The sequence below is a fragment of the Symphalangus syndactylus genome, chromosome 17 (genome assembly GCF_028878055.3).
Source record: "Symphalangus syndactylus isolate Jambi chromosome 17, NHGRI_mSymSyn1-v2.1_pri, whole genome shotgun sequence".
Classification (NCBI taxonomy): Eukaryota; Metazoa; Chordata; class Mammalia; order Primates; family Hylobatidae; genus Symphalangus; species Symphalangus syndactylus.
Window position 1 is genome coordinate 25643586 of NC_072439.2, and position 24561 is coordinate 25668146.

At 36.8% G+C, this 24561-nt stretch overlaps 1 protein-coding gene across 6 annotated transcripts in view; it reads right to left on the reverse strand.

Moving 5' to 3' along the window:
- TBK1 (TANK binding kinase 1) overlaps nucleotides 1-24561 on the reverse strand; it is an 89844-nt gene that overhangs the window by 45169 nt on the left and 20114 nt on the right. For all 6 annotated transcript variants that reach the window (XR_010116607.1, XR_010116605.1, XR_010116606.1 and 3 more), the window contains exons 6-16: nucleotides 22081-22241; nucleotides 16375-16485; nucleotides 14478-14657; nucleotides 12018-12214; nucleotides 11006-11064; nucleotides 10506-10597; nucleotides 7939-8040; nucleotides 6419-6497; nucleotides 964-1085; nucleotides 793-869; nucleotides 166-205 (exon numbers count right to left, since the gene is read on the reverse strand). Coding sequence is in view for 3 of the 6 variants with exons in the window: in XM_055249658.2 (XP_055105633.1) it covers nucleotides 166-205; nucleotides 793-869; nucleotides 964-1085; nucleotides 6419-6497; nucleotides 7939-8040; nucleotides 10506-10597; nucleotides 11006-11064; nucleotides 12018-12214; nucleotides 14478-14657; nucleotides 16375-16485; nucleotides 22081-22241 (1220 nt within the window). In the remaining 3 variants the exon portion in view is untranslated. The remainder of the gene's footprint in view (nucleotides 1-165; nucleotides 206-792; nucleotides 870-963; nucleotides 1086-6418; nucleotides 6498-7938; nucleotides 8041-10505; nucleotides 10598-11005; nucleotides 11065-12017; nucleotides 12215-14477; nucleotides 14658-16374; nucleotides 16486-22080; nucleotides 22242-24561) is intronic.

Genomic DNA, 24561 nt, shown 5'->3' on the forward strand with positions numbered 1-24561 from the left:
GATGCGTGAACCTCAAAAATGTCTACATATTGTAACAATCCTGTAAAATCAAGATTAAAATGTATTTTTTAATTGTAATTAATTTCAACTTTAAGAAGAATCATACTAATAAAGATAACCAAAATAGCACCAAAAATAACTATTAAACATAATCTGGATACTTACTTATCAAATTTGTGGATTTGTTCTTCATTATAAGCTAATCCTAGAAATAGGAAAATATATTACTGTTGTTAATATAGAATCATAACATTATACACAATACATTTTCTTTTGAGATTATTGCTTCAAAAAGGCTAAGAGTCTGAAGCAGATGTCATAGATTTGTGGCTCATGGGCTACTTATGGCCCACAGATGCTTTTATTTGGTCTGTAAATAACAATGTAAAAAACAATTAACAGTTAACATTTAAAAATCAAGATATTTCTAACAAATTCTGTATTTCTAGCTTTTTTTGAGAAATGGGAAGACTGGGCAATACCTTTGGTGAATCTGAGTAGTGGCTCTCCCCTGTAGATGAGTCCCCACTGGCCAATCTCATTCCTTTCTGTTACCTGCCTGGCCCTTTAGAGGTTCTGGTGTTCATGACCCTGATTTAAAGTATTCAAAAGGTTGATTTTAAGGATAGTTTTTTTTTTTTTTTTAACACAATCAACCTTTTTCCTGACAGAATCACATCTCTGAAAAAAACAGCTTAAGAAGCTACCCTTACAGATATACCAAATTAAACTGTATTGTAACTAATTACTAAGAGGGATTTATTAAATTAAGAAATAGCGAATTTTACTTACTACGTTCTGCTTTGTCTTTTTTGAACTGATAGTAAATCTCTGTCATGCAATTTAACAGGACTTGTAGTTTTTCTACACTATTTAAGGAAGAAAAACTCAAATAAATTAACTGAGTCAATGTGAAAAAGGACATTAATAAGAGCAGAAACTACGCATAAAGCTATAACCTACTTTCTATCTTTTGGATGAGTGCCTTCTTGATGTGCCCATGCGTCTGCCAGTGATCCACCTGGAGATAATCTGCTGTCAATATCCTGAAGACTGGTTTCTATTGTTCCCTGAGAACTGGAAAGCTAAATAAAACCAAAGGTTCAGATCTAGATTGCCAAAAGCCAGAAATGATCACCACAGTCCCAACAAAGGCTAAAGTCTGGACCACATTTCTTTTGTAGATTACTTCAATTCAAAGGCACAGTAATTATTTCCATTTTTAAATATAAAAGAGTTTCTTAGGTTGGGGTACAGTATAATAAAACATGAGACCAGCAGTAATACATCTTATAAAACATTTCATTCAGTAAATACCCTTCTAAAACCACATGTAAAATACTTCTAATCTTGTTTCCTTATCTGGAAAAAGCGGTTAATTCTCCATTTCATAGCCCTGTTGTGAAAATTAAACAGAACCACTAGAATAGTCCCAAATATCAACTGTGTAGGCAGCAAGATTTGTGCTCTTCTTGTTTAGAGGCCAAACCAAAGCAACTCCTCTTAAAAACAGAAAATGAAAAGAAACCTCATCTAAGATTCTGTTCATTTTAAGCTTAGTAAGTTTATCACTTACCTACCACAGAAATGCATACAGAATTTGTAAAACTTATGAAGAAAGGATGAAGGTTAGACTTAAAGGATAAATATGTCCAAATATTTTAAAGGTCCTGATACACACTATTGCCTTTCAAATAATGTCAGTAGTAGCTGACATTGCCACCAGCAACAAACAAGGATGCCCTTTAAACCACACTCTTGTCAGCACTGGCATTCTAATTTTTTAAGCCTTGATAATCTGAAAGACAAAAATAGTATCTTACTGTTATGTAATTTTTTCTTACTATTGGATTTGAGCATTTTTTTCAAGAGTGTTTTCACTAGATATATTTTCTTTATTTATAAATTGTCTCTAAATGTTCTTTGCTCATCTATTTTTTGCAGATTGACTATTTTCCTTATCAACGTGTCTGAGTTATTTTTATAAAAAACCCTTTATCACATTTTCCCAACTTATTTGCATTCTAACATTTTTTAAACATATACAGATCTTAAATTTTTATTTTATTTTTGAAACAGAGTCTCATTCTGTTGCCCAGTCTGGAGTGCAGTGGCGCAATCTCAGCTCCCTGCAATCTCTGCCTCCCGAGCTCAAGCCATCCTCTCACCTTAAGCCTCCTGAGTAGATGGGACTACAAGTGCGTGCTATTGCATCTTGCTAATTTTTTCTTTTTCTTCTTTTTTTTTGGTAGAGTTGGGGTTTCACCATGTTCCCAGGCTGGTCTTGAACTCCTGAGCTCAACCAGTCTACCCCCACCTTGGCCTCCCAAAGTGCTGGGATTACAGGTATGAGCCACTGTGCCCAGCTTAAATTTTTATATGATCAAATACATATCTTGGTTTTTATGCTTTATGTCTTTTTTAACATTAATGTTTAGAATGTGTTAAATTATACATCCAATATATGGAAAATAGTTTATGGAAAAAGTCATTTCTTACAGCATTACATAGAAGAGTGAAAAGCAAACTAAAGGACCAACAGTAGAGCAATAATAAGTAAGACTGTAATAAATCCACTGGCTGCAACATCGTATCATTAAGAAAATGGTGTTACCAAAAAAACCTGGGACATGCCTAGACTATAATGTTATCCAAAAAGTAAAAATAACAACCATATGTTTGTAGAGTAACAGTCATTTAATAATACATATAAAAGAAAATGAAAACAGTGATTACCCAAATTTTAGCAGCATGAGAATCACCTGGAAGGCTTATTAAAAAGGGCCTTTGCTGGGTTCTGCCAGCGAGTTGCTGACTCAACACATCCCAGGTGGGGTCCCAAAATGTGCATTTCTAATAAGTTCCCATGTGAGGCTGAAGCTGCTGGCCCAGGAGCCACTCTTCTTTACTTATTTTTTTATTTTTTGAGACAGGGTCTCTGTCGCCCAGGCTGGAGGACAGTGGCATGATCTCGGCTCACAGCAACCTCCATCTCCTAGGTTCAAGTGATTCTCTTGCCTCAGCCTCTCCAGTAGCTGGGATTACAAGCATCTGCCACTACGCCCGGCTAATTTTTGTATTTTTAGTAGAGACAGGGTTTCACCATGTTGGCCACGCTGGTCTCGAACTCCTGGCCTCAAGTGATCCGCCCACCTCAGCCTCCCAAAGTTCTGGGATTACAGGTGTGAACCACTGCGCCCTGTGGCCCAGGAGCCACTCTGAGAAGCACTGCTGCAGGGCCATGGACAAAACTTTTAAGAATCAATTTTTGGGTGCAGAATATATGTGGTATTTTTTCTACTTATAAATTTTACTTTTGTGGTGGGAAAAATGTCTGTAAGGTCTCCACTAGGAAGCCAGGCGCAGTGGCTCACGCCTGTAATCTCAGCACTTTGGGAGGCCGAGGCGGGTGGATCACGAGGTCAGGAGCTCAAGACCATCCTGGCTAACACGGTGAAATCCCGTCTCTACTAAAAATACAAAAAATTAGCCGGGCCTGGTGGTGGAAGCCTGTAGTCCCAGCTACTCGGGAGGTTGAGGCAGGACAATGGCGTGAACCCAGGAGGCAGAGCTTGCAGTGAGCCAAGACCACACCACTGCACTCCAGCCTGGGCAACAGAGCAACTCTGTTTCCAAAAAAAAAAAAAAAATTAGCTGGACGTGGTGGTGGGCGCCTGTAGTCCCAGCTCTCAGGAGGCTGAGGCAGGAGAATCACTTGAACCCAGGAGGCAGTGGTAGCAGTGAGCCGAGATTGCGCCATTGCACTCCAACCTGGCAAAAGAGCGAGACTCCATCTCAAAAAAAAACAGAAAAAGAGAAAAAATGAAATCTATGGAAAAGTAATTGGCTTGAAGTGCAAAGTCCTGATATCATAAGACTCCACTACCTCAAGCTATTTAGTCATCTATGCTTTCTCATAAGAAATCTTAATCTTGGCTGGGCAAGGTGGCTCATGCCTGTAATCCCAGCACTTTGGGAGGCCAAGGCGGGCGGATCACCTGAGGTTGGGAGTTCCAGACCAGACTGACCAACATGGAGAAACCACGTTTCTACTAAAAATACAAAATTAGCTGGGCATGGTGGCGCATGCCTGTAATCCTAACTATTCGGGAGTCTGAGGCAGAAGAATTGCTTGAACCCAGGAAGCGGAGGCTGCAGTGAGCTGAGATTGCGCCACTGCACTCCAGCCTGGGCAACAAGAGGGAAACTCTGTTTAAAAATAAATAAATAAATAAAAAGAAATCTTAATCTCACAGGAATGTCATAAATGAGAAACATTTTGAGATTCCCAAAAGAAAATATATTAATTTTGATTTAAAGTGCTCAAACGATGCTGGCCCTGGAAATAAATGTCCACTAGGCCTATGGGCAGGTAAATCATGTTCTAAGGTGAAAACAGAGAGGGAATATAAAACACTGACAGCAATATGGCTGCCTATATTTAAATGCAGACAAATACTGGGGAAGACTATTTTGTGCTTTCTGACTTTTAATCACTTTATTCTATAGCTATGGTTTTCAAACTTTCTTGACCACAACTCACAGTAAGAAACTCACTGTTTTAACTCAGTAACATTTAAAGTGTGTATATACCTGAATCCAAAGTTTCATAAACAATGATTTCCTTATTATATGTGATACATTCTGACATTTTCTATTCTGTTCCACTGAAAAATACATTGCTGATTACAAGGCACTCAACTTCATAACCTACTGGTTGTTCATTACTCATATTTTGAAAACTACTGTTTGAGATCTAAAACTGAGGAAAAGAAACAACTAAACATCAGCCTAAGCTGGAAAGTGAAAAGGATATAGTATCAAGTTCCTTTCACTTTTAATTTAACATCCATTTTATGAAAGAATACTTCAAATACTAAAAGCTTGCAAGATTACAATTTATTTATTTATTTATTTATTTGAGAGAGTCTTGGCTTTGTCACCCAGGCTGGAGTGCAAGTGGCACGATCTCGGCTCACTGTAACGTTTGCCTCCTGGGCTCAAGTGATCCTCCTGTCTCAGCCTCCCAAGTAGCTGGGACCACAGGCGTGCACCACCATGCCTGGCTAATTTTTTTGTATTTTTTGTAGAGATGGGGTTTCATCATGTTGCCCAGGCTGGTCTTGAATTCCTGGACTCAAGTGATCCATCCAACTCAGCCTCCCAAAGTGCTGGGATTAGAGGTGTGAGCCACCACACCCAGCCAAGAGTACAGTATTTTTATTTATCTCATTTAATTAGTACAACAACCCATAAGACGGGCAGGGTTAAGAAATTGCTGATTTTAGAGAAAAAGAAACCAAGGATGCAAAGAATTAAAAGGCCTTGCTTAAGTAGCCAGCCATGAGTAGGCAGGTAAATGGGGCAGGTCTGGGAGTAGTAATCAGCTCTTACTAATTGCTAATATATAAACTTGTGCACTTCTATAATACATTTTAATAAGAGATTCAGAGACTCCCAGAAATTCTATTGTAGTTTTCAGCAGAGACTTGTGTCCTAATTGCTTTTTCTAGCTATAGAAGTGATTACTGCCTTGAAGATCTCAAATCTTTCTTTCCTTTTTTATTTTAGAAAAAAATCTGATAATATTTTTCTAATTTAAATCTTTATTTTTGTGAGATGGAGTTTCGCTCTTGTCACCCAGGATGGAATGCAATGGTGTGATCTCAGCTCACTACAACCTCCGCCTCCTGGGTTCAAGCAATTCTCCTGCCTCAGCCTCCCAAGTAGCTGAGATTACAGGTGCCCACCACCACACGAGCTAATGACACGGGGTTTCACCACGTTGGCCAGGCTGGTCTCAAACTCCTGACCTCAGGTGATCCACCTGCCTTGGCTTCCCAAAGTGTTGGAATTACAGGCATGAGCCACTGCGCCCAGCCTAATTTAAATCTATTTCTAAACAAGTTCAAGCACTTTACATTCAACTGCATGTGAAATTACATTTATGAACTTGCTTTAACTGCCACAGCAGGAACACAAGAGCATTATGGATTTAAACACTGACAGAGAGAGAGACAGAGAGAGGTTTAAATTACAGTAGGCATTTGAATTATGTTACAAAAAATTTCAAGGCAGTAAGAGTATTTAATATTGTAAAGAAGTTTCTAAAGATGGGAAAATATTCTTTCTCTGCAGTGAGAAATATCATCTCTATAAGAAAGTTTATTTATTTAAATTATTTATTTTACAGACAAGATTTCATGCAGTTGCCCAGGCTAGGGTGCAGTGGCACCATCATAACTCGCTGCAGCCTTTAATGCCTCAGCTCAAGTGCTCCTCCTGCCTCGGCCTCCTGAGTAGTTGCGACTATAGGTGTGTACTAACATGCCTAGCTCCTAAGAAAGTTTAAATCTAATAGTGCCAGCAAAGGAATAGGTTATGAGCTTACAAATTTCATAATTTTGTAAACACTTACTCTCAACAATTTGGTGTGTATGTCTGAAATTTCACCTAACTCTGCCGCTTCTAGGTTGATCTTCATCAACTTTTCATATCTGTATGAAAAGTCAAAAGAGAAAATTAAATGAGTATAATCAATACACAGTTTTAAAAAGATGTTTTATAAATAATAATTTGAGCTTTCATCATAACCATTTAAAAATAAAAAATTGATTCAAAGTCTATAAGCCAGCAGATGGTTAAAAAAAAAACCCGATGCTGGCCAGGCGCAGTGGCTCACGCCTGTAATTCTAGCACCTTTGGAGGCCAAGGTGGGAAGATCACGAAGTCAGGAGACGGACACCATCCTGGCTAACACGGTAAAACCCCATCTCTACTAAAAATACAAAAAAAAAAAATTATCCGGGCGTGGTGGCGTGCACCTGTAGTCCCAGTTACTTGGGAGGCTGAGGCAGGAGAATCGCTTGAACCTGGGAGGCGGAGGTTGCAGTGAGCAGAGATTGCGCCACTGCATTCCAGCCTAGATGACAGAGTGAGAATCTCTCTCAAAAAAAACCAAAAAAACAATAAAACCTGATGCCTTCCTGGAGAAGGAATTTTATCTGTTTCTATTTTAAATTTGCAGATTAAGGGATGGATAAAACAGAAAAATTAATTTCAAATAATCTTATGGGAGGATAATAGTAAAAATACGTTTCAGAATTAATGAAGGTCAATAGTGAACACTGATTTCATTTATTGTATTTCCTCTGCAGTACAAATAGTATATTCTAGAAAGATGGCAGTTAAAAATATCATTCTGTTTCAAAACATGTTCTCAGGAATAAGATTAACAAGTAAGAATAAACTAAAAGTAATTCCTATAATTCTAAAAATACTACTAAAAGGCTGTTCTAGAATACCTCTTCCTATTTCCTTTGTTGATGACAAGTTTCATATTTTCTTATTCACAGTTTCTGTTTTACAAGATAGAAATGAGATGTTTTTCCTACTACCTTTTCCTACCCAATGGCTGGGAGGAAATGCCACTAAGAGATGGTGTTCATTTCTTACCAAGAAAACTGGCATTTTTGCCTTTGTGACGATAAGGTAATCACTAATCTAAGGCTGATCTTTATTTTATTTTGTTTTTTTGAGATGGAGTCTCGCTCTGTTGCCAGGCTGGAGTGCAGTGGCATGATCTCAGCTCACTGCAACCTCCACCTCCTGGGTTCAAGCGATTCTCCTGCCTCAGCCTCCCGAGTTGCTGGGACTACAGGTGTGCACCACCACACCCAGCTAATGTTTGTATTTTTAGTAGAGATGGAGTTTCACCATGTTGGCTAGGATGGTCTCCATCTCTTGACCTCGTGATCCTCCCGCCTTGGCCTCCCAAAGTGCTGGGATTACAGGCATGAGCCACCGTGCCCGGCCGCTGATCTTTAATAGAAACCCTGGCATAGCATGCCATATTGTGCCAAGGATAACTAAATCATTTAAACAGAAATAGAACATTTAATAATTTAACCCCTACTAGTAAGGAAGTAGTCTACTCACACTTTCACAGTTTTTTCAATGTTTCTGATACAGAAATCCAATGTGATCACAACTTCTGTCTTTTTGTGAACAGTTTCATTGTAATCATCTTTAATTAACTCACTAAAAAAAGAAAATTGTTCTCATTAGTTTATCTAAGGAGTTATTTTTTCTTATCTATCACTAATTATATTGCAGTACTACTGTTCAAAAACATTTTATAACAATATTCTTGATATTCGTCAATTCACACTTTTTGAGACATTATTATTAGAAGCATTTCTGTGATCCTTATGCATTAGGGAACTCATATTTTCACAAACCATTACCACTTAGGTTAACAGTTTAAAAACCTAAGGTATTCAAATTACATTAAGAAGTAAAAACTAATCTACAATTACACAAATAGTTTGTAGAGCATTACAGTTTATACCACCAGAATTAATTTTTACTACTCAGAGTAGACTACTGTCTGATTTATACTTTAAACCAATTACAGGTTGAATATCTCTTATTTGAAATGCTTGGGACCAGAAGTGTTTTTCAGATTTTGGATTTTGGGATATTTGCATATATACATACTGGTTAAGCATCCCTAATCTGAGAATCCAAAATGTTCCAATGAGTATTTCCTTTGAGCATAAACTTTGAGCAAAAAGATTTGACTTTTGGAATATTTTTTATTAGGGATGCTCAACTTGTGATCTCTGAAGAAGGATGACACAGTAAGTAATATATAATTGAAGGGCTTTTCATCTACATCAGGGATCAACAAACTAAGACTTGAGGCCTGCTTTTGTATGGCCCATGAGCTAACATTACACTTTTAAAGACTGTAAAAACGAAGAGACCATATGCAGCCCACAAAGTCTAAAATATTAGACTGATCCTTTAAAGCAAATGTTTGCCAACAGTGGTTTACATTAAAACTATTTTCTCATGACTTATTGGACTATAAACTAATAAGTAAAAGGAATAAAAGCTTCATGGATCAGCAATTGACAGTAGATAAGAGAGAAAATGAAAACTGTTAGTACACAGAGATTTTTCCAGAAACCAGTAAAAACAAGGAAGCTTCTTAGTGGAAAGAGAAAAGCATAGGTTTAGGAACTTAGATATGTGAACACAGTGAAAAACATAAACACAAATTTATGGGTTTCATATAATGCTAACAGAAAAAAAAAGGAGCCTAAAAAGAGTGATGAAATGCTTCATATACATTTTTGCAAGACGGGGTGGGTATGAGGTAGGCACACATAAACTGTCAAAAGCATTACAGTCCAAGGGCACATACATAGCGACATGAGTGCAGAAAACAAACTTCTTAGCATCTGTAGGCCACAAGGCCATTATGATGTGTATGCAAAATTCAAAAGCTTTGAATGATGTGTAGAAATAAGCATAATTTCCAAAAGAGATCATGTATTTTCCACTTTTTTCAGATGGAAAGATGGCATCTATAAATCATGAAAGTAAAAAACAGGTAAAAATTACATCCATCTTACATTTCTTAGAGTCACTTTCAGGAAGAAACTACTTAAACTAGATGAGCAGTTATTCTGATCTAGAATAACTATATTAAGCGATCTAGTTTTAAAAAATTAGCTTTTAAATTGCTTGTTAGATTATATATTCATATTGTATAATTTCATTTATACGAAATGTTTGGAACAGGCAAACAGTATATTAGTGGTTGCCCAGGGCAGGGCTGTTTAGGCGGAAATGGAGAGTGAATACTAATTGATGCAGAGATACTTTCTGGGGTGATGAAAATGTTCTAAAATTAGTGATGATGGCTGCATAACTCTGAACATAATAAAAACCACTAAACTGTATGCTTAAATGCATGACTTATATAGTATATGAATTACATCTCAATGTTGTGAAGGCTGGGTGTGGCTCATGCCTATAATCCCAGCTGAGGTGGGCTGATTGCCTGAGCCCAAGAGTTTGAGACCAGCCTGGGCAACATAACTAGACCCCCATCACTAAAAAAAAAAAAAAATTAGCTGGGTGTGGTGGGGCATGCCTGTAGTCCCAGGTACTTGGGAAGCTGAGGTGGTAGGATCACTTGAGGCCAGGAGTTTCAGGCTGCAGTGATCTGTGATTGTGCCACTGCACTCCAGCCCAGGTGACAGCGAGACCCTGTCTCAAAAAGAAAAAAAAAAATACGGTGTGATAAAAAAGGACTGTGTACTTCATTTGGGAAAATGGTAGGAAATTAAGGAAGACTTTGAGGACTTAAATGCTAGAAAGTACAGATTGTACTGGATTCTAACAAGCCAAAGACTTCTAACATAGTTAAATGACAACCAACTAGTCAAGGTCCTAGGAAAAGAAATGCATTTGCAGTCACAGCCTATAGCGTGGTGTAAGTTTTAAAATTCAGATACTATTTGTTCTGTCTCACAACGTCATTGTAGGACTCATGAAAAACGAGCTGCTAAATGTTTTATAAACTAAATGTGAAACAAATGTATTATAATAAAAATCAAGCACCTAACCTAACTAGTTTGAAGACAGAAAATATCAACGATGGGGCAAGGTCTATATGAAAATCAATTTCAAAATTTTAATCTATTACTTACATCAGCCATCGTATCCCCTTTCGCATTAATTCCTGATAAAGCAGTAAGGTACTGGCAATTCTGCAGGCATAACACACAACCCCTGTTATTGCCTAATAAAGAAATAAAATGTCAATATTTGGTGCTAATTGTGGTATAGGGTAAGAAAAACATTTACACAAAATTATTCAAGCTTACACATTTTTATCAGGTTAATTAAAAACACAATAAACCACCAATTTCTAAGAGTTAAAAATAGATATAAATATAATAAACATGTTATCCTTAACATTATCTAAACATGCACTATCTCAATGGAGAGAATTTTCTTATATAATGAATTCAAGGATAAAAAGTAAAAAAGAAAGACCACAAAATAACTTGGAAAGGGTATCAATTTAAGTGAATAATTTCCTAAGTCATATAGGCATACATGAAGACACAATACATGTTATTGCTTCCACTATTGATAGGATACATTAAATTCAGATGTTTACATATTAATTCAACTAAATACTAACCTTAGCCATGCTAGCATCCCCGTCTAAATCATAACGTGGATGTACTTTAGGGAGGGAAACTGAAATATGAAGTAAAATAAAATGAGAAAGAAAACTTTTTTCAAAAATCACTTTATCCTTTAAAGAGCAAACACAATGTCTAAATTAAACATTAGTGGCAAAATCTGTAATGTAGTTTTCGTGATTAAAAAAACACTACTTCAAACAATAATGCTCATTCTCTAACAAATTACCTCAAATATTTCTAAAGAGTTTCATTTTTTCCTTAAATATACTCCAACACAATGAGTTCAATGCTTCTCTTTAAATCTGCATCAAATCCCAACCTTCAAATAGAACTGAAAAATTCTGGGTGATCCATTTTTTTTGTACCAGTAGAATGAGTAATTTAAAAGATTCTAAAAATGCAGATCTAATTTTTCTTAGATTCTAAAGCTTGGCACAATGTTCTATACATACTGCACACAAAAAATATTTGCTGAAATTTATGATATAAAAGGTAATTTTGAGTGTTAGCAAAACACTTTTTAAAGAGAGTTACAGTGAAACATATGACAAATGATTTTATCGTTTTATGAAACAAAATATTTGAAGTCAAATGATGTCTGCAAGGCTTTTTCAATTTTACGATTACTCTCAACTATAGTAATTTATAAAATTTTAATATTTATGAAAGCTCTACACTAATGTCATCATCAGCTTTATAAAGATGACAATCATTTCTACAATGACAGATTTTGTGGATTTCTTTTTTTGTTTTTGAGAGAGGGTCCCACACTGTCTCCCAGGCTGGAGTGCAGTGGTGCAATCTCGGCTTACCGCAACCTCTGCCTCTTGGGCTCAAGTGATCCTCCTACCTCAGCCTCCCATGTAGCTGGGACTACAGGTGCAAGCCACCATGCCCTGCTAATTTTTGTTTTATTTTTTATAGAGACAAGGTCTCAGTATGTTGCCCAGGCTGGTTGTATTTTTCTAATGGCTAGTAAGAATGACAAGAAAAATCCCAACTTACTTTTCTCATATATTAATCCTATGGTATTCAGAGGTTCCCGGCTTACTACAAATATAGGGTTTTCCTCAGTAGTTTTAGGGAAATGCTGTGCCAGTCTTCCAGGTTCTAAGACTAAGCGTCGCCCTTCATAGATAAGTTCTTGATTTGAAGAAATAATTTTGGTTTGTTTATATACCAGTTCATGAAATATAGTAGCACTGTGTGAGAAAAATTCAAAAGGACACTGTAACTGGGGATAAAGTGAGAGGCAAAATATTTTTAATGAGTGCAACAACATCCATTTCTAATTCATATCCCTAATATCATAACCAGTCCATATAAACTTTCTCTGTTAATGTGGATACTACAAACTCCATTCCATATAACCTGTCCATACAGTAAGCAATTCTAAAGTATTTTTATGTTTGAATACCTGTGTAATACACAGGATTCTTAATATTTTCTTTCCTGTGTGTGTGTGTGTGTGTGTGTGTGTGTGACAGAGTTTCACCTTGTCGCCCAGGCTGCAGTGCAGTAGCACGATCTTGGCTCACTGCAGCCTCTGCCTCCTGGGTTCAAGCGATTCTCGTGCCTCACCCTCCTGAGTACCTGGGATTACAAGCGTGCACCACCACACCCAGCTGATTTTTGTATTTTTAGTAGAGACAGGGTTACGCCATGCTGGCCAGGCTGGTTTCGAACTCCTGTCCTCAAGTGATGCACCTGCCTTGGCCTCCCAAAGTGCTGGGATTACAGGTGTGAGCCCCCGTGCCTGGCCAAGATTATCAATATTTTCAAATAGAGAACCAACATAGCAGAGAGGTTTAGAGCACTGACTTGAATCAGATACCTGGGTTCAAATCTCAGCTCTTCCACTAACTTCCTATAAAACCGTAAGTGACTTAACTCCTCTGCACTGTTTCCTCATCAGTAAAATGGAAATAATAACAGTACCCACTCCACAGAATTGTTGGGAGGATTAAATGGCTTAAATACGTAAAGAACCAAGAATAGCACTTGTTATGTGACTATATGTTTGTTAAATACATTAATAAAACTAGGTATTTTCAAAATGATGCTTTGGGGGAAAAGACAGCTTCCCCATGAATAGATCAATGACATCAAAAGGAATGTTTCGGCAGCAATATTGTAATTTGGCTCTACAAGCCTCCATTGTGTGATCTTTCAAAAATTTTTTGTTTTTAATTTTTGTGTGTACATAGGAAATGTATGTATTTATGAGGTACATGAGATGTTTTGTTACAGACATGCAATACGTAATAATCACACCATGGAGAATGGGGTATCCATCCAGTCAAGCATTTATCTTTTGTGTTACAGAAAATCAAATTATATTTTTTTAGCTATTTGAACATGTACAATTAAGTTATTATTAACTATAATCACACTGGGTGAGCTTTTTACAAAACATTTTGACATCACTGTAGATTCACATGCAGTTCTAAGAAATGATGAAGACAGACACCATATATTCTTCCCCCAGCTTCCCCCAATGGTGACATCCTGCATATAGCAAAGCATCACAACCAGCTATTAACACTGATACACTCAACTTACTCAAATTTCCCCAGTTTTACATGCAAGTATATGTATGTGTACAGTCATGCATTGCTTAATGATGGGAATAGTTCTAAAAAATGCATCATTGTGTGAACATCATAGAGTATATTTACAGAAAACTACATGGTATAGCCTTCTACACACCTAGGCTATATGGTAGCTAGCCTACTGCTCCTAGGCTACAAACCTGTACAGCATGTTACTGTACTTAATACTGCAGGCAGCTGTAACACAATTAGAAACAGTATTTGTATATCTGAACATATCTAAACATAGAAAAGGTACAGTAAAAATATGATATTATAATCTTACGGAACCAGTGTCATATATGTATGGTCTGTCATTGACCAAAACTTTATATGCAGTTTTATCACATGGGTAGTTTTTTTAATCACATGGGTGTAATGTGTTTTTGTTTACATAAAACAAACACTGATTATTTTTCCAGAGCCAGGTGCTTTAACCATTATTATGGTTAATAGTAACCATATTATCTGCATAGCGATATCATAGGCAAATAACCATGCTAACGACGAAGACTTAGGCTTTGATATTTTAACATGGCAGGATAGTACACTTAGTAAAACCTGGCTCGTTTATTGGTAGATGCCATTTGTGGTTATGTGATTATGTAACTTGAAAGAAGGCACAGCAATGAAAGCACTTTTGTAAAACTTACAGTTTAAGAAACAAGCTAATTTAACTATAAATTTTAGAATATCAATCCTTTTACTCCAAAAATAAGTGAAAAGGAATTTACTAAGCACTTAAATATAATTTTCCATGTGGGAAATGGGTGTTTTTGGTGAAGCTGAGGCATCTCTTCTATTTCTTTTCCTAACTTAGGAAAATATTATATAACAGAATATGTTGATACAAGAAGAAAATAGAGATACTTACGTATTATAGCTATGAATATAAATCTTATGAGCTGTCATTTGTTGTAGCGAAAAAACATGAATTATCATTCGGTGAAGTATATCACTAGTTTCTGCAAAAAACTGGTCAAAACCCCAACACTTTTCCTGATCTGCTTCAAGGATGTTTGCAAGAACAGGGGTAAGTAGAACCTGAAGACCCCTAAAACAGTATTGAAAAATTACTTGACGAGTGAATATATCATATTCTGTCTAGGTTAAAAAATCATAATATTTGCCAGCAAATCAAAGGAACTGTCATTATTACTATATTAGATTAATTTTAAAAATTTAAAATCTGTCAACTTTTCAGAAAGCTAGGTAACCTTCATTTAATATCACTCATCAATGAATAACGAATTATAGCTTTTTTTCTTCTAGAAATGGGGTCTTGTTATGTTGCCCAGGCTGAAGTGCAGCAGCTATTCACAGATGCTTTATGCATTGCAGTCTCAAACTCTGGGGCTCAAGTATCCTGTCTCAGCTTCCTGAGCAGCTGGGATTATAGGTGTATGCCACCGTGCCAAGCCCCATTACATTTCTGGTAGTTGTTTTCACGGCTGATTTGTAGTACTTAGAGTTCTTACTATTTAAAACAAAAAAATTATATAATATACTTTCTGGCATCTAAGCAATTTTTCTCAAAGAATTTGTAACTTGGTATGCTAAAGACTGATTCGACAGATAAAGCCTGTCACCCTCCAGAAATATGCTGCAGTTCAGATCATCAGATTTTTTTGATTCTGAGTTTTGGCAATATAATTATTTATCAGCAAGTGTTCATTTCCTGAGCCCTTTACATTTTATCAGTTTTGCCTGAGATCCCCAAAATGAGTATTTCCTAAATCAAAATTTAACACAAATCGCAATTATAATATTAAATTTCTACTCTCCAACACAATGAATTTCTCTTAGTAATCTAGTTACATGACACTTTCATTTTGGAAACTTTTTAAAATAACACACACAAAAAACTGTTAACAATAGTGGTTTTGGAAAATGATTTCAGCATTGGAACTCTTGGTTTAAATGAATTTTCACAGAACCTAACATATAAAATGATAAGTGATATTTTATTGCTTGTTTTATATATTTACTTATTTAAAGTCATACAAAAAGCACCCACAAGTTAAAATAGGTGTTAAGCCACTAATTCATAACCTGTGTCCAATTAAGGATTATATAACTACCACACTCAAGAAAAATGGAAGCTAATTCAGTAATCACAAATACTAAATACCGATGCATGTCTTGGCTTTATTTCCAGAGTGAAATACAAAATAATTTACTTTCTACTTTTAATTTCTTTTACCTTAATTCTTTCTTTGTGGTAACAGGATTCTTAAATGACAATATAATTTTTTTGATTTCTGTCTGTGACATTAAACAAGACACATACGAACATTTGAAATGCTAAAAAGTACAAAAAACTATTATTTCTCACTCTTTGAATAATTTGATTTTTTTTAAATGAAGATAACACTAAATCTCTTCATTGTTTGCTTTTTACAACTCCAGTTGAGAAATTTACTCATATCCAATCCACTATTCGTTATCCATCAATATGGAGGTCATTACAAAAGATACTAAGGTCCTGAGCAGGATCCCCACACTGGGAAGAATTCCAAGACCAGTGATTACCATCTCAAAAATGTATGCCCTGTGTCCTAATGAAGATCTGGGGAAATTATTCATATAGCAGAGAATAAATCTTTTCACCACCACAAAGACAAAAATCGTTTATCAAAGCATATGCTTTGACAATATCTAATTAAAATAAAATCAAACTACACTTCAGTATTTGAGTATCTGTGGCTTTAGGCAACAAAGATTTCAAACACCAAAGTGCAAAAGATGAGAATTAAGTACACCATACTTACCGAGAAAGACTGCAAGAAACAGGCATGTCTCCACTCCAGTCAATTGGTCCATTTTCTGCTTTCTGTACTCCAGATATTGCACCAGAAGGCTTTCCTGTAATTATTTTATACCTTGGGAGGAACAAAAGCAGAATAAAATAAGCAGTTCATTTTTGCATGACTTATTAATGGGCTTTGCAAAAGTATTTCCTCAATTGCACCTACAATTATCTACTAGATGAAACTTTGTGACTGATGCTCACAGGATCCATAAAACAATCAAAATACTTTGAATCTGACTGACTGAAGTACAATAGTGGTTGTACAGTTATTTATATATGCCATAATTAATTTTCATTTGAGATCTCACAGTGCTTTATAACAGCATCTTGATGTTCACAACAAAAATATTAATTTTTCCATCTGAAAAAACCGAGCAAACAGAAAATAAGTTATGTCACAGAATGTCTCTAGACCATGAAAAAAAGCATATAATCCCTCTTACCTACATTATCCAAAGTCACAACTAAAGTTTCGGCAGAATGAATAGCATTCTTTAAAACAAAAAAGATAAAACTATACTATACAGAGCACAGTATCAGATTCTTTGCACACTGGAAAACACGCATTTGCACATTTTGGAAAAAGCACATTTGTTTAACATTAAAGTAAATGTGCTTTAAGCAAATCAATTATTTTTTTAAAAATAGAACAAACCACCACAACTGATTTAGACCATTTGCTGCTTCCTCAGCAATGGCAGCCAGGATTTCTGCCTTAAGAGATTTTTCAAAGAGGAAATTAATGTGAAAAATAAGGTGTGTTCATGTGAGAACTATCTAAGAAGTAAGTGCACATGTGTGGGATTAATGCAAAAGAGAAGTGAATAGAATAAATGGCAAAAGTCTTAAGGGAATGCTTACAAGTTTTAAAAAAGTTTAATTTTGATAAGATCCACATATAAGTACATTCATAACATGCAAATGAGATGCTGAGGAATCAGCACTACTATAATGCTGGATGAATACATCTTTCATTAGTAAAGTAAAACAATTATTATTACTGAGTACTTCAATCACCTCTGAACATTCCTTAGCATCAATGTTCATAAAAAGTTGAGTTTCTGTGCTAATAAAATAAAATTCTTCTAATGGTATATCTGCCCACAAGGGTGTCAGATAAAATCATCAGGTATTCCTAGCTGCTTATGAGTCACATGTTTCCTTTATTAGGGAGCAGCACACACTTTTATTTAAACCATTTTCAGGGCAGCAAGAAATGCTGACATTGCTTTAAATGCTGATACTATCTATGACGAGAAAAGTATGATTAACTGTTAGGCACAATTTATGTGTAATGAGAAAAACACAAATTATCAGTTTTTGTTAATGAACAGATTTCATTAAAAGGGCACTGACATAAAGCAGGCTCAATAGGATGCTATGCCAAAATCATCAATACAGTTAAATAGGTGTCTTCTTCCCATAAATATGTACACTGTCCTTGCTGGAAAACATTTAAATACCCAAGTTATAGAAAAAGTCATTGTACCATCTGAATTTGTTTTACTTCCTCCAACCAACAAAAGGAGAAACATGCTTCTCCCTCAATTTTTTGAGAAGAGATTAGATAATTATATTTTTACAGTTGTGATTATTACTTTAAGTCATGTTTGCTTCATAAAAGATAGGGCCAGGCTGGGCGCGGTGGCTCATGCCTATAATGCCAGCACCTTGGGAGACCAAGGCGGGGGGCAGATCACTTGAGGCCAGGAGTTCAAGATCAGCCTGGGCAACGTGGTGAAACCTATCTCTACTAAAAATACAAAAATTAGCCAGGCATGGTGGTGGGTGCCTGTAATCCCAGCTATTTCGGAGGCTGAGGCAGGAGAATTGCTTGAACCTGGGAGGTATAGGTTGCAGTGAGCTGAGATCGGGTCACCGCACTCCTGCCTGGGCAACAGAGTGAGACTGTCTCAAAAAAACAAAACAAACAAAACAAAAGGTAGGGCCAAATATATAAAGGTCTGAGAAATATGTTAAGACCTAAAAGAACAGTTGGACAGGTTAGGCTGTCAGTGGTTGTCATCCATTCACTAAACTCAATATTCTTCACATCATAGTTTTATGTGTATGTGGTTTGGCCTTCTCATGAAACAAGGTTATTCACTAATGTCTTTTAAAATAAAAAGAAGTGTGGTCAATTACGGATTATTTTTATAATTAATCTCACATCTAGAAATCCATCTCTTCCCTGGCTTACAAAAAATGACTTTACACACAATAATTATTTCATAATAATTATGGCAATACATTCAACAAACTAGGCACAGAAGGAACAAATCTCAAAATAATGAGAGCCATCTATGACAAACCAATAGCCAACATCATTCTGAATGGGCAATTCCCCTTAAGAACTGAGACAAGACAAGGATGCCCACTCTCACCACTCCTACTCAACATAGTACTAGAAGTCTCAGCCAGAGCAATCAGGCAAGACAAAAATAAAAGGCATTCAAATAGGAAAAGAGGTAGTCAAATTATCTCTCTTCGCTGACAATATGATTCTAAACCTAGAAAACCCTAAAGATTTTGCCAAAAGGCTCCTAGACCTGATAAATAATTTCAGCCAAATCTCAGGACACAAAATAAATGTACAACGATCAGTAGCATTTCTATACACGGATAAAGCTGAGACCTTATCAAGAACACAATCTCATTTACCATAGCCACACACAGACACAAAAATACATAGGAATACACTTAACTGAGGAGTTGAAAGATCACTACAAGAACTAACACTGCTGAAAGAAATCATAAATGACACAACAAATGGAAAAGCATTCCACGTGCATGGGTTGGAAGAATCAGTATCATTAAAATATCCATACCGTGCAGAGCAATCTACAGAATCAATGCTATTCTTATCAAATTATCAATGTTATTTTTCACAGAATTAGAAAAAACTATTCTAAATTCACATGGAACAAAAACAGAGCCTGAATAGCCAAGGCAATCTTAAGCAAAAAGAACAAAGCTGAAGGCATCATATTACCTGACTTCAAACTATACTGTAGAGCTACGGTAACCAAAACAGCATGGTACTGGTACAAAAACAGATACACAGACTGATGGAACAGAACAGACTCCTAAAATAAAGCCGCACATCTACAACCAACATATCTCTGACAAAGTTGACAAAAATAAACAATGAGGACACCCTATTCGATAAATGGTGCTGGGAAAACTAGCTAACCATACGCAGAATAAAACTAGACCCCTACCTCTTACCATATACAAAAATTAACTCAAGATGAATTAAAGACTTAAATGTAAGACCTCAAACTACAAAAATTCTAGAAGAAAATATAGGACATACTCTTCCATACATTGTCTTAGGCAAATAATTCATGATGAAGACCCCAAAATCAAATGCAACAAAATTAAAAATAGACAAACAAGACTTAAGAGCTTTGGCACAGCAAAAAGAACTCTCAACAGAATAAACAACCTACAGAATGGGAGAAATTATTTGTAAACTATGCATTTGACAAAGGACCAACATCCAGAATCTATAAGGAACTTAAATGAATCAACAAGAAAAAAAAATCCCATTAAAAAGTGAGCAAAGGACATTAACACACTCTCCTCAAAAGAAGACTATGCGCTGGGTGTGGTGGCTCACACTTGTAATCCTAGCACTTTGGGAGGCCGAGGCGGGTGGGTCACGAGGTCACGAGATCGAGACCATCCTGGCTAACATGGTGAAACCCTGTCTCTACTAAAAAATACAAAAAATTAGCCGGGCATGGTGGCATGTGCCTGTAGTCCCAGCTACTCAGGAGGCTGAGGCAGGAGAATGGCGTGAACCTGGGAGGTGGAGCTTGCAGTGAGCTGAGATCGCATCACTGCACTCCAGCCTGGGCGACAGAGCGAGACTCCGTCTCAAAAAAAAAAAAAAAAGAAGACTATGCAAGCTGCCAACGAACATGAAAAAGCCACTAATCATCAAAGAGATGCAAATCAAAACTGCAGTGAGATACCATCTCACGCCAGTCAGAATGGCTATAAAAAAAATAAAAAAAAATAACAGATGCTGGTGAGGTTGTGGAGAAAAGGAAATAATTATACACTATTGGTGGGAATGCAAATTAGTTCAGCCCCTATGAAAAGCAGCTTGGAGTTCTCAAATAACTAAAAATAGGACTATCATTTGACCCAGCAATCCCATTGCTGGGTATATAACTAAAGAAAAATAAATCATTCTACCTAAAAAGACACATGCGCTTGTATGTTTATCCCAGCAGTATTCACAACAGCAAACACAAAGAATCAATCAGGTTCCCATCAATGGCAGACTGGATAACAAAAATGTGGTACATATACACTGTAGAATACTATGCAGCCATAAAAAGAATGAAATCATATCCTTTGCAGCAACATGGATGCAACTGGAGACCTTTATCCTAAGTGAACTAATGCAGAAACAAAAAACCAAATACTGTTACGTTCTCACTTGTAAGTGAGAGCTAAATCTTGGCATTCACAACTTTTCCATCTGTGCTGTGGAGCCCATCGTATTGTCTCGCCAATTCCAGAAATCAATTCTTGTAATTATCCCACTTATGTAATGCATCAAAGATGGACATAAAGATGGAAACAACAGACACTGAGGACTCCAAAAATAGGGAGGGAGGGAGACAAGGGCCGAACACTTCTTATTCGGTACCATGTTCACTATCTGGGTGATAGGATCAATAAAAGCTCAAACCTCAGCACTACACAATATACCCTTTTAACTAAACCTTCACATATACCCTCTGAATCTAAAATAAAAATGGAAATTAAAAAAAAATTGTGACAATATATAAATGTATATACATTATACTAGTAAAATATATTAAGTGTCTGCCCCAAATCTGCAACACTGGAAAAAAAAAGTTTAATGTTACATTACTGCCAAAATGTTATTTTTAATTTTCTTTCATTTATTTATTTAGAGATAGGGTCTCACTCTGTCACCCAGGATGGAGTGCCGTGGTGCAATCACAGTTCACAGCAGCCTCAATCTCCCGGGCTCAGGTGATCCCACCATCTCAGCCTCCTGAGTAGCTGGGACTATGGGAGCATACCACCACCCCTGGCTAATGTTTGTATTTTTTTGTAGAGACAGGGTCTCACTATGTTGCTCAGGCTAGTCTTGGAACTCCTGGGCTCAAGATATCCTCCTCCCTCAGCCTCCCAAAGTGCTGGGATTACAGGCGTGAGCCACCGCGCTTGGCCCAAAATGTTATTTTTTAAATGGTAAAAGGAATCAGTTCACTTTAGGGTAAGACTGATGTTTGTTTTAGATCTGGTAATGATTCTAATACTCCACAGAACTATATATTTTTTTTCAGTTGCATGGGAGAAAAGTGCTGACAAGTATGCAGAGTGAAATAAACAGTGTGCTGAAATAAAGTCTAGAAAGCAGTACATTTTTAATGATGGGCCAAAGACTGAATACCATTTATACTGTGTATATAAGATATTTAAACGTAAATATCTTAAACATAAAATTATGCATACTTTTATGAGGCTACATTCTTTTTAAAAACCAGGTAGCTTAAAATATCAGAAATGATTGTTAAATCAATTTTCTTTAGCATAAGCCACTAACAATAAGATGAACCAAGATAGAAATCATTTTTTAAATGCTTCTCTGATTTTAGATCGGGAAACCACTTACATCACTTCTTTATTCCTACGAGGCCCTTCAAAGGGTCTAAATGGCAGTGATCCAGTAGCTGCATGGTAAAATGTTACCCCAATGCTCCAAAGATCAACTGTTGCTCCATATTTCTTCTGATGATCTTTTCTTAGCACTGCTCTCTCATACATATCAGGGTGCTAAGATTAAAAAAAAAAAAAAGAAAAAATCTATGAACTTGTGACCCATTTCATTATACAAACAAATGGATACTCAATAATGCTTAGAAATTCTATTTTGTTTTCCTAATAACTTCACTTTCCCAATCTGAAAAGACTATTTCACATCTTCCCCTCCCTCCTCAAACCTCCACCACCACCTACTTTGATCCTCAATTTTGATGACCCTGCTTCATAATTTAATGTGGAAACGGAAGGAATCAGACCAGCACTCCCTTATGCCCTTTACCAAATATAACCTACCTGAATCTGTGTCTGTTTTCTTTTTTTCGAGATAGGGTGGAGTGCAGTGGCTTGATCTCGGCTCACTGCGACCTCTGCTTCCCGGGTTCGAGCGATTCTCTTGCCTCAGCCTCCTGAGTAGCTGGGACTACAAGTGCTTGCCGTGATGCCTAGCTAATTTTTGTATTTTTAGTAGAGACGGGGTTTCGCCATGTTGGCCAGGCTGGTCTTGAACTCCTGACCTCAAGTGATCCTTGAGGACCTTAAGAGCCTTGGCCTTTCAAAGTACTGGGATTACAGGCATGAGCCACTGCACCTGGCCAATCTGTGTCCATTTTCCAGGCCTACTTTCCAGTCACAATGGAACTGCACCTATACATGGCCAACTTTTCCATCTGTGCTGTAGAGCCCATCATATCATCTTGCCAATTCCAGAAATCAATTCTTGTAATTATCCCACTTATTTAATGCAGCAATGTTTCCCTCTGTTCTGATTCATTACTTTCTGCTTACAAACATGCTTTAATATCTCCCATTTTAAAAGATCTCCAAATTGACCACAAAACTCCTTTCAGCAATTACCCAATTCTCTGCTTCCCACCACAGCAAAATTTCTCAGTACAGCTGTCCATGCTTATTATAACTACCTTACTCCCTCATCTCCCATTCAGACCTAATGTATTAAATATCATATGTATGCTTTAACTTCCAAAACTACCTTGGGCCCTGAGCTTCAGATTCATACATCCTACTGTTCTCTCGATGTCTAAAAGGCAGCTCAAGCTTAACATATACAAAATTGACTCTTGGTCTTCCCACTTAAACTTGTTTCCTCCTAAACTTTAAGTAAACAATACCACCACATATCTAGCTGCTCACACCCGAAACCTATCAGGCAGCCTTAATTTCTTTGCCTTATCCCTCAAATGCAATCTGTCAGGGTAAGCACATTTAATTTAATGAAATTAAATTCTCTAGAGTCAATTCAGAGGACTAACCTGACTGGGTTCACTGGGGATCTACTGACATTAAACACACATCCTTACACATAGGAGACACTACACCAAGCTTGTCCAACCTGCAGCCTGTGGGCCACATGTAGCCCAGGACAGTTTTGAATGTGGCCCAACACAAACTCATGAACTTTCTTAAAACATTGAGGTTTTTTGCGATTTTTTAAAATAGCTCATCAGCTATCATTATTTTATGTGTGGCCCAAGACAATCTATCATATTTTATATGTGGCCCAAGACAATTCTTCCAGTGTAGCCCAGGGAAGCCAAAAGATTGGACACTCTGCACTATACCATAGTCACTGAGAACAGATGGAGCTTCTAAGAAATTGTTTAGGAGCTTACAGAACCTAACAGATATTCTGATGGACATTTTGTTCTGCAGAGAATAACCAGTGGTCACACATAGCATGGCCTCCTCCCATCTGCCTTCATGAAAGTTATACACTGGCAACTTGAAGATTTTTGGAAGATAAATCTTAAAAAGTGTAATGGACCAAAGTACAGTTACCACCGAAATGATCCCAAACCAAAACAATTCCTTATGACACTGTGGGATTTAGCTACGGCCCAGGGAACTGGGAACCAGTGTAGGAAATGCTGCTGGGAGGGGCTTCTAAATGATGCAATCTGTGACTCTCACTCCCAAAGGATCACAATCTCTGATTTCTGGGGGTCAGGGTGGTGGGGGGGTACTGGAGATGGGGGTAGGAAAAAGACTCTTTTGAGAAATATATTTTAATGAGAAATCAGAATGCAGACAAGTATAAGACCTGGGTATTGACGTGAGTGTCCAAATATATGCCTACTAGATATATGGGATCTCAGTGGCTTTGCTGGTTCTGTAGCACAGCACATGAAGTGATTATTGTCCAAAGAAGTGATTGCCAAACCTTTGACCTAGCAGCTGGTACTTAGTGTGTAAATGGTGTCGTGAAGAGGCCAAGAGTACCTGGATATGTCTTATGCCTTCCGGAATATAAAGCCTCCTGGGAAGAGGAGACACAGTGATTCCAGAAGGAGACAAAGACGGACCTCCTCACAAG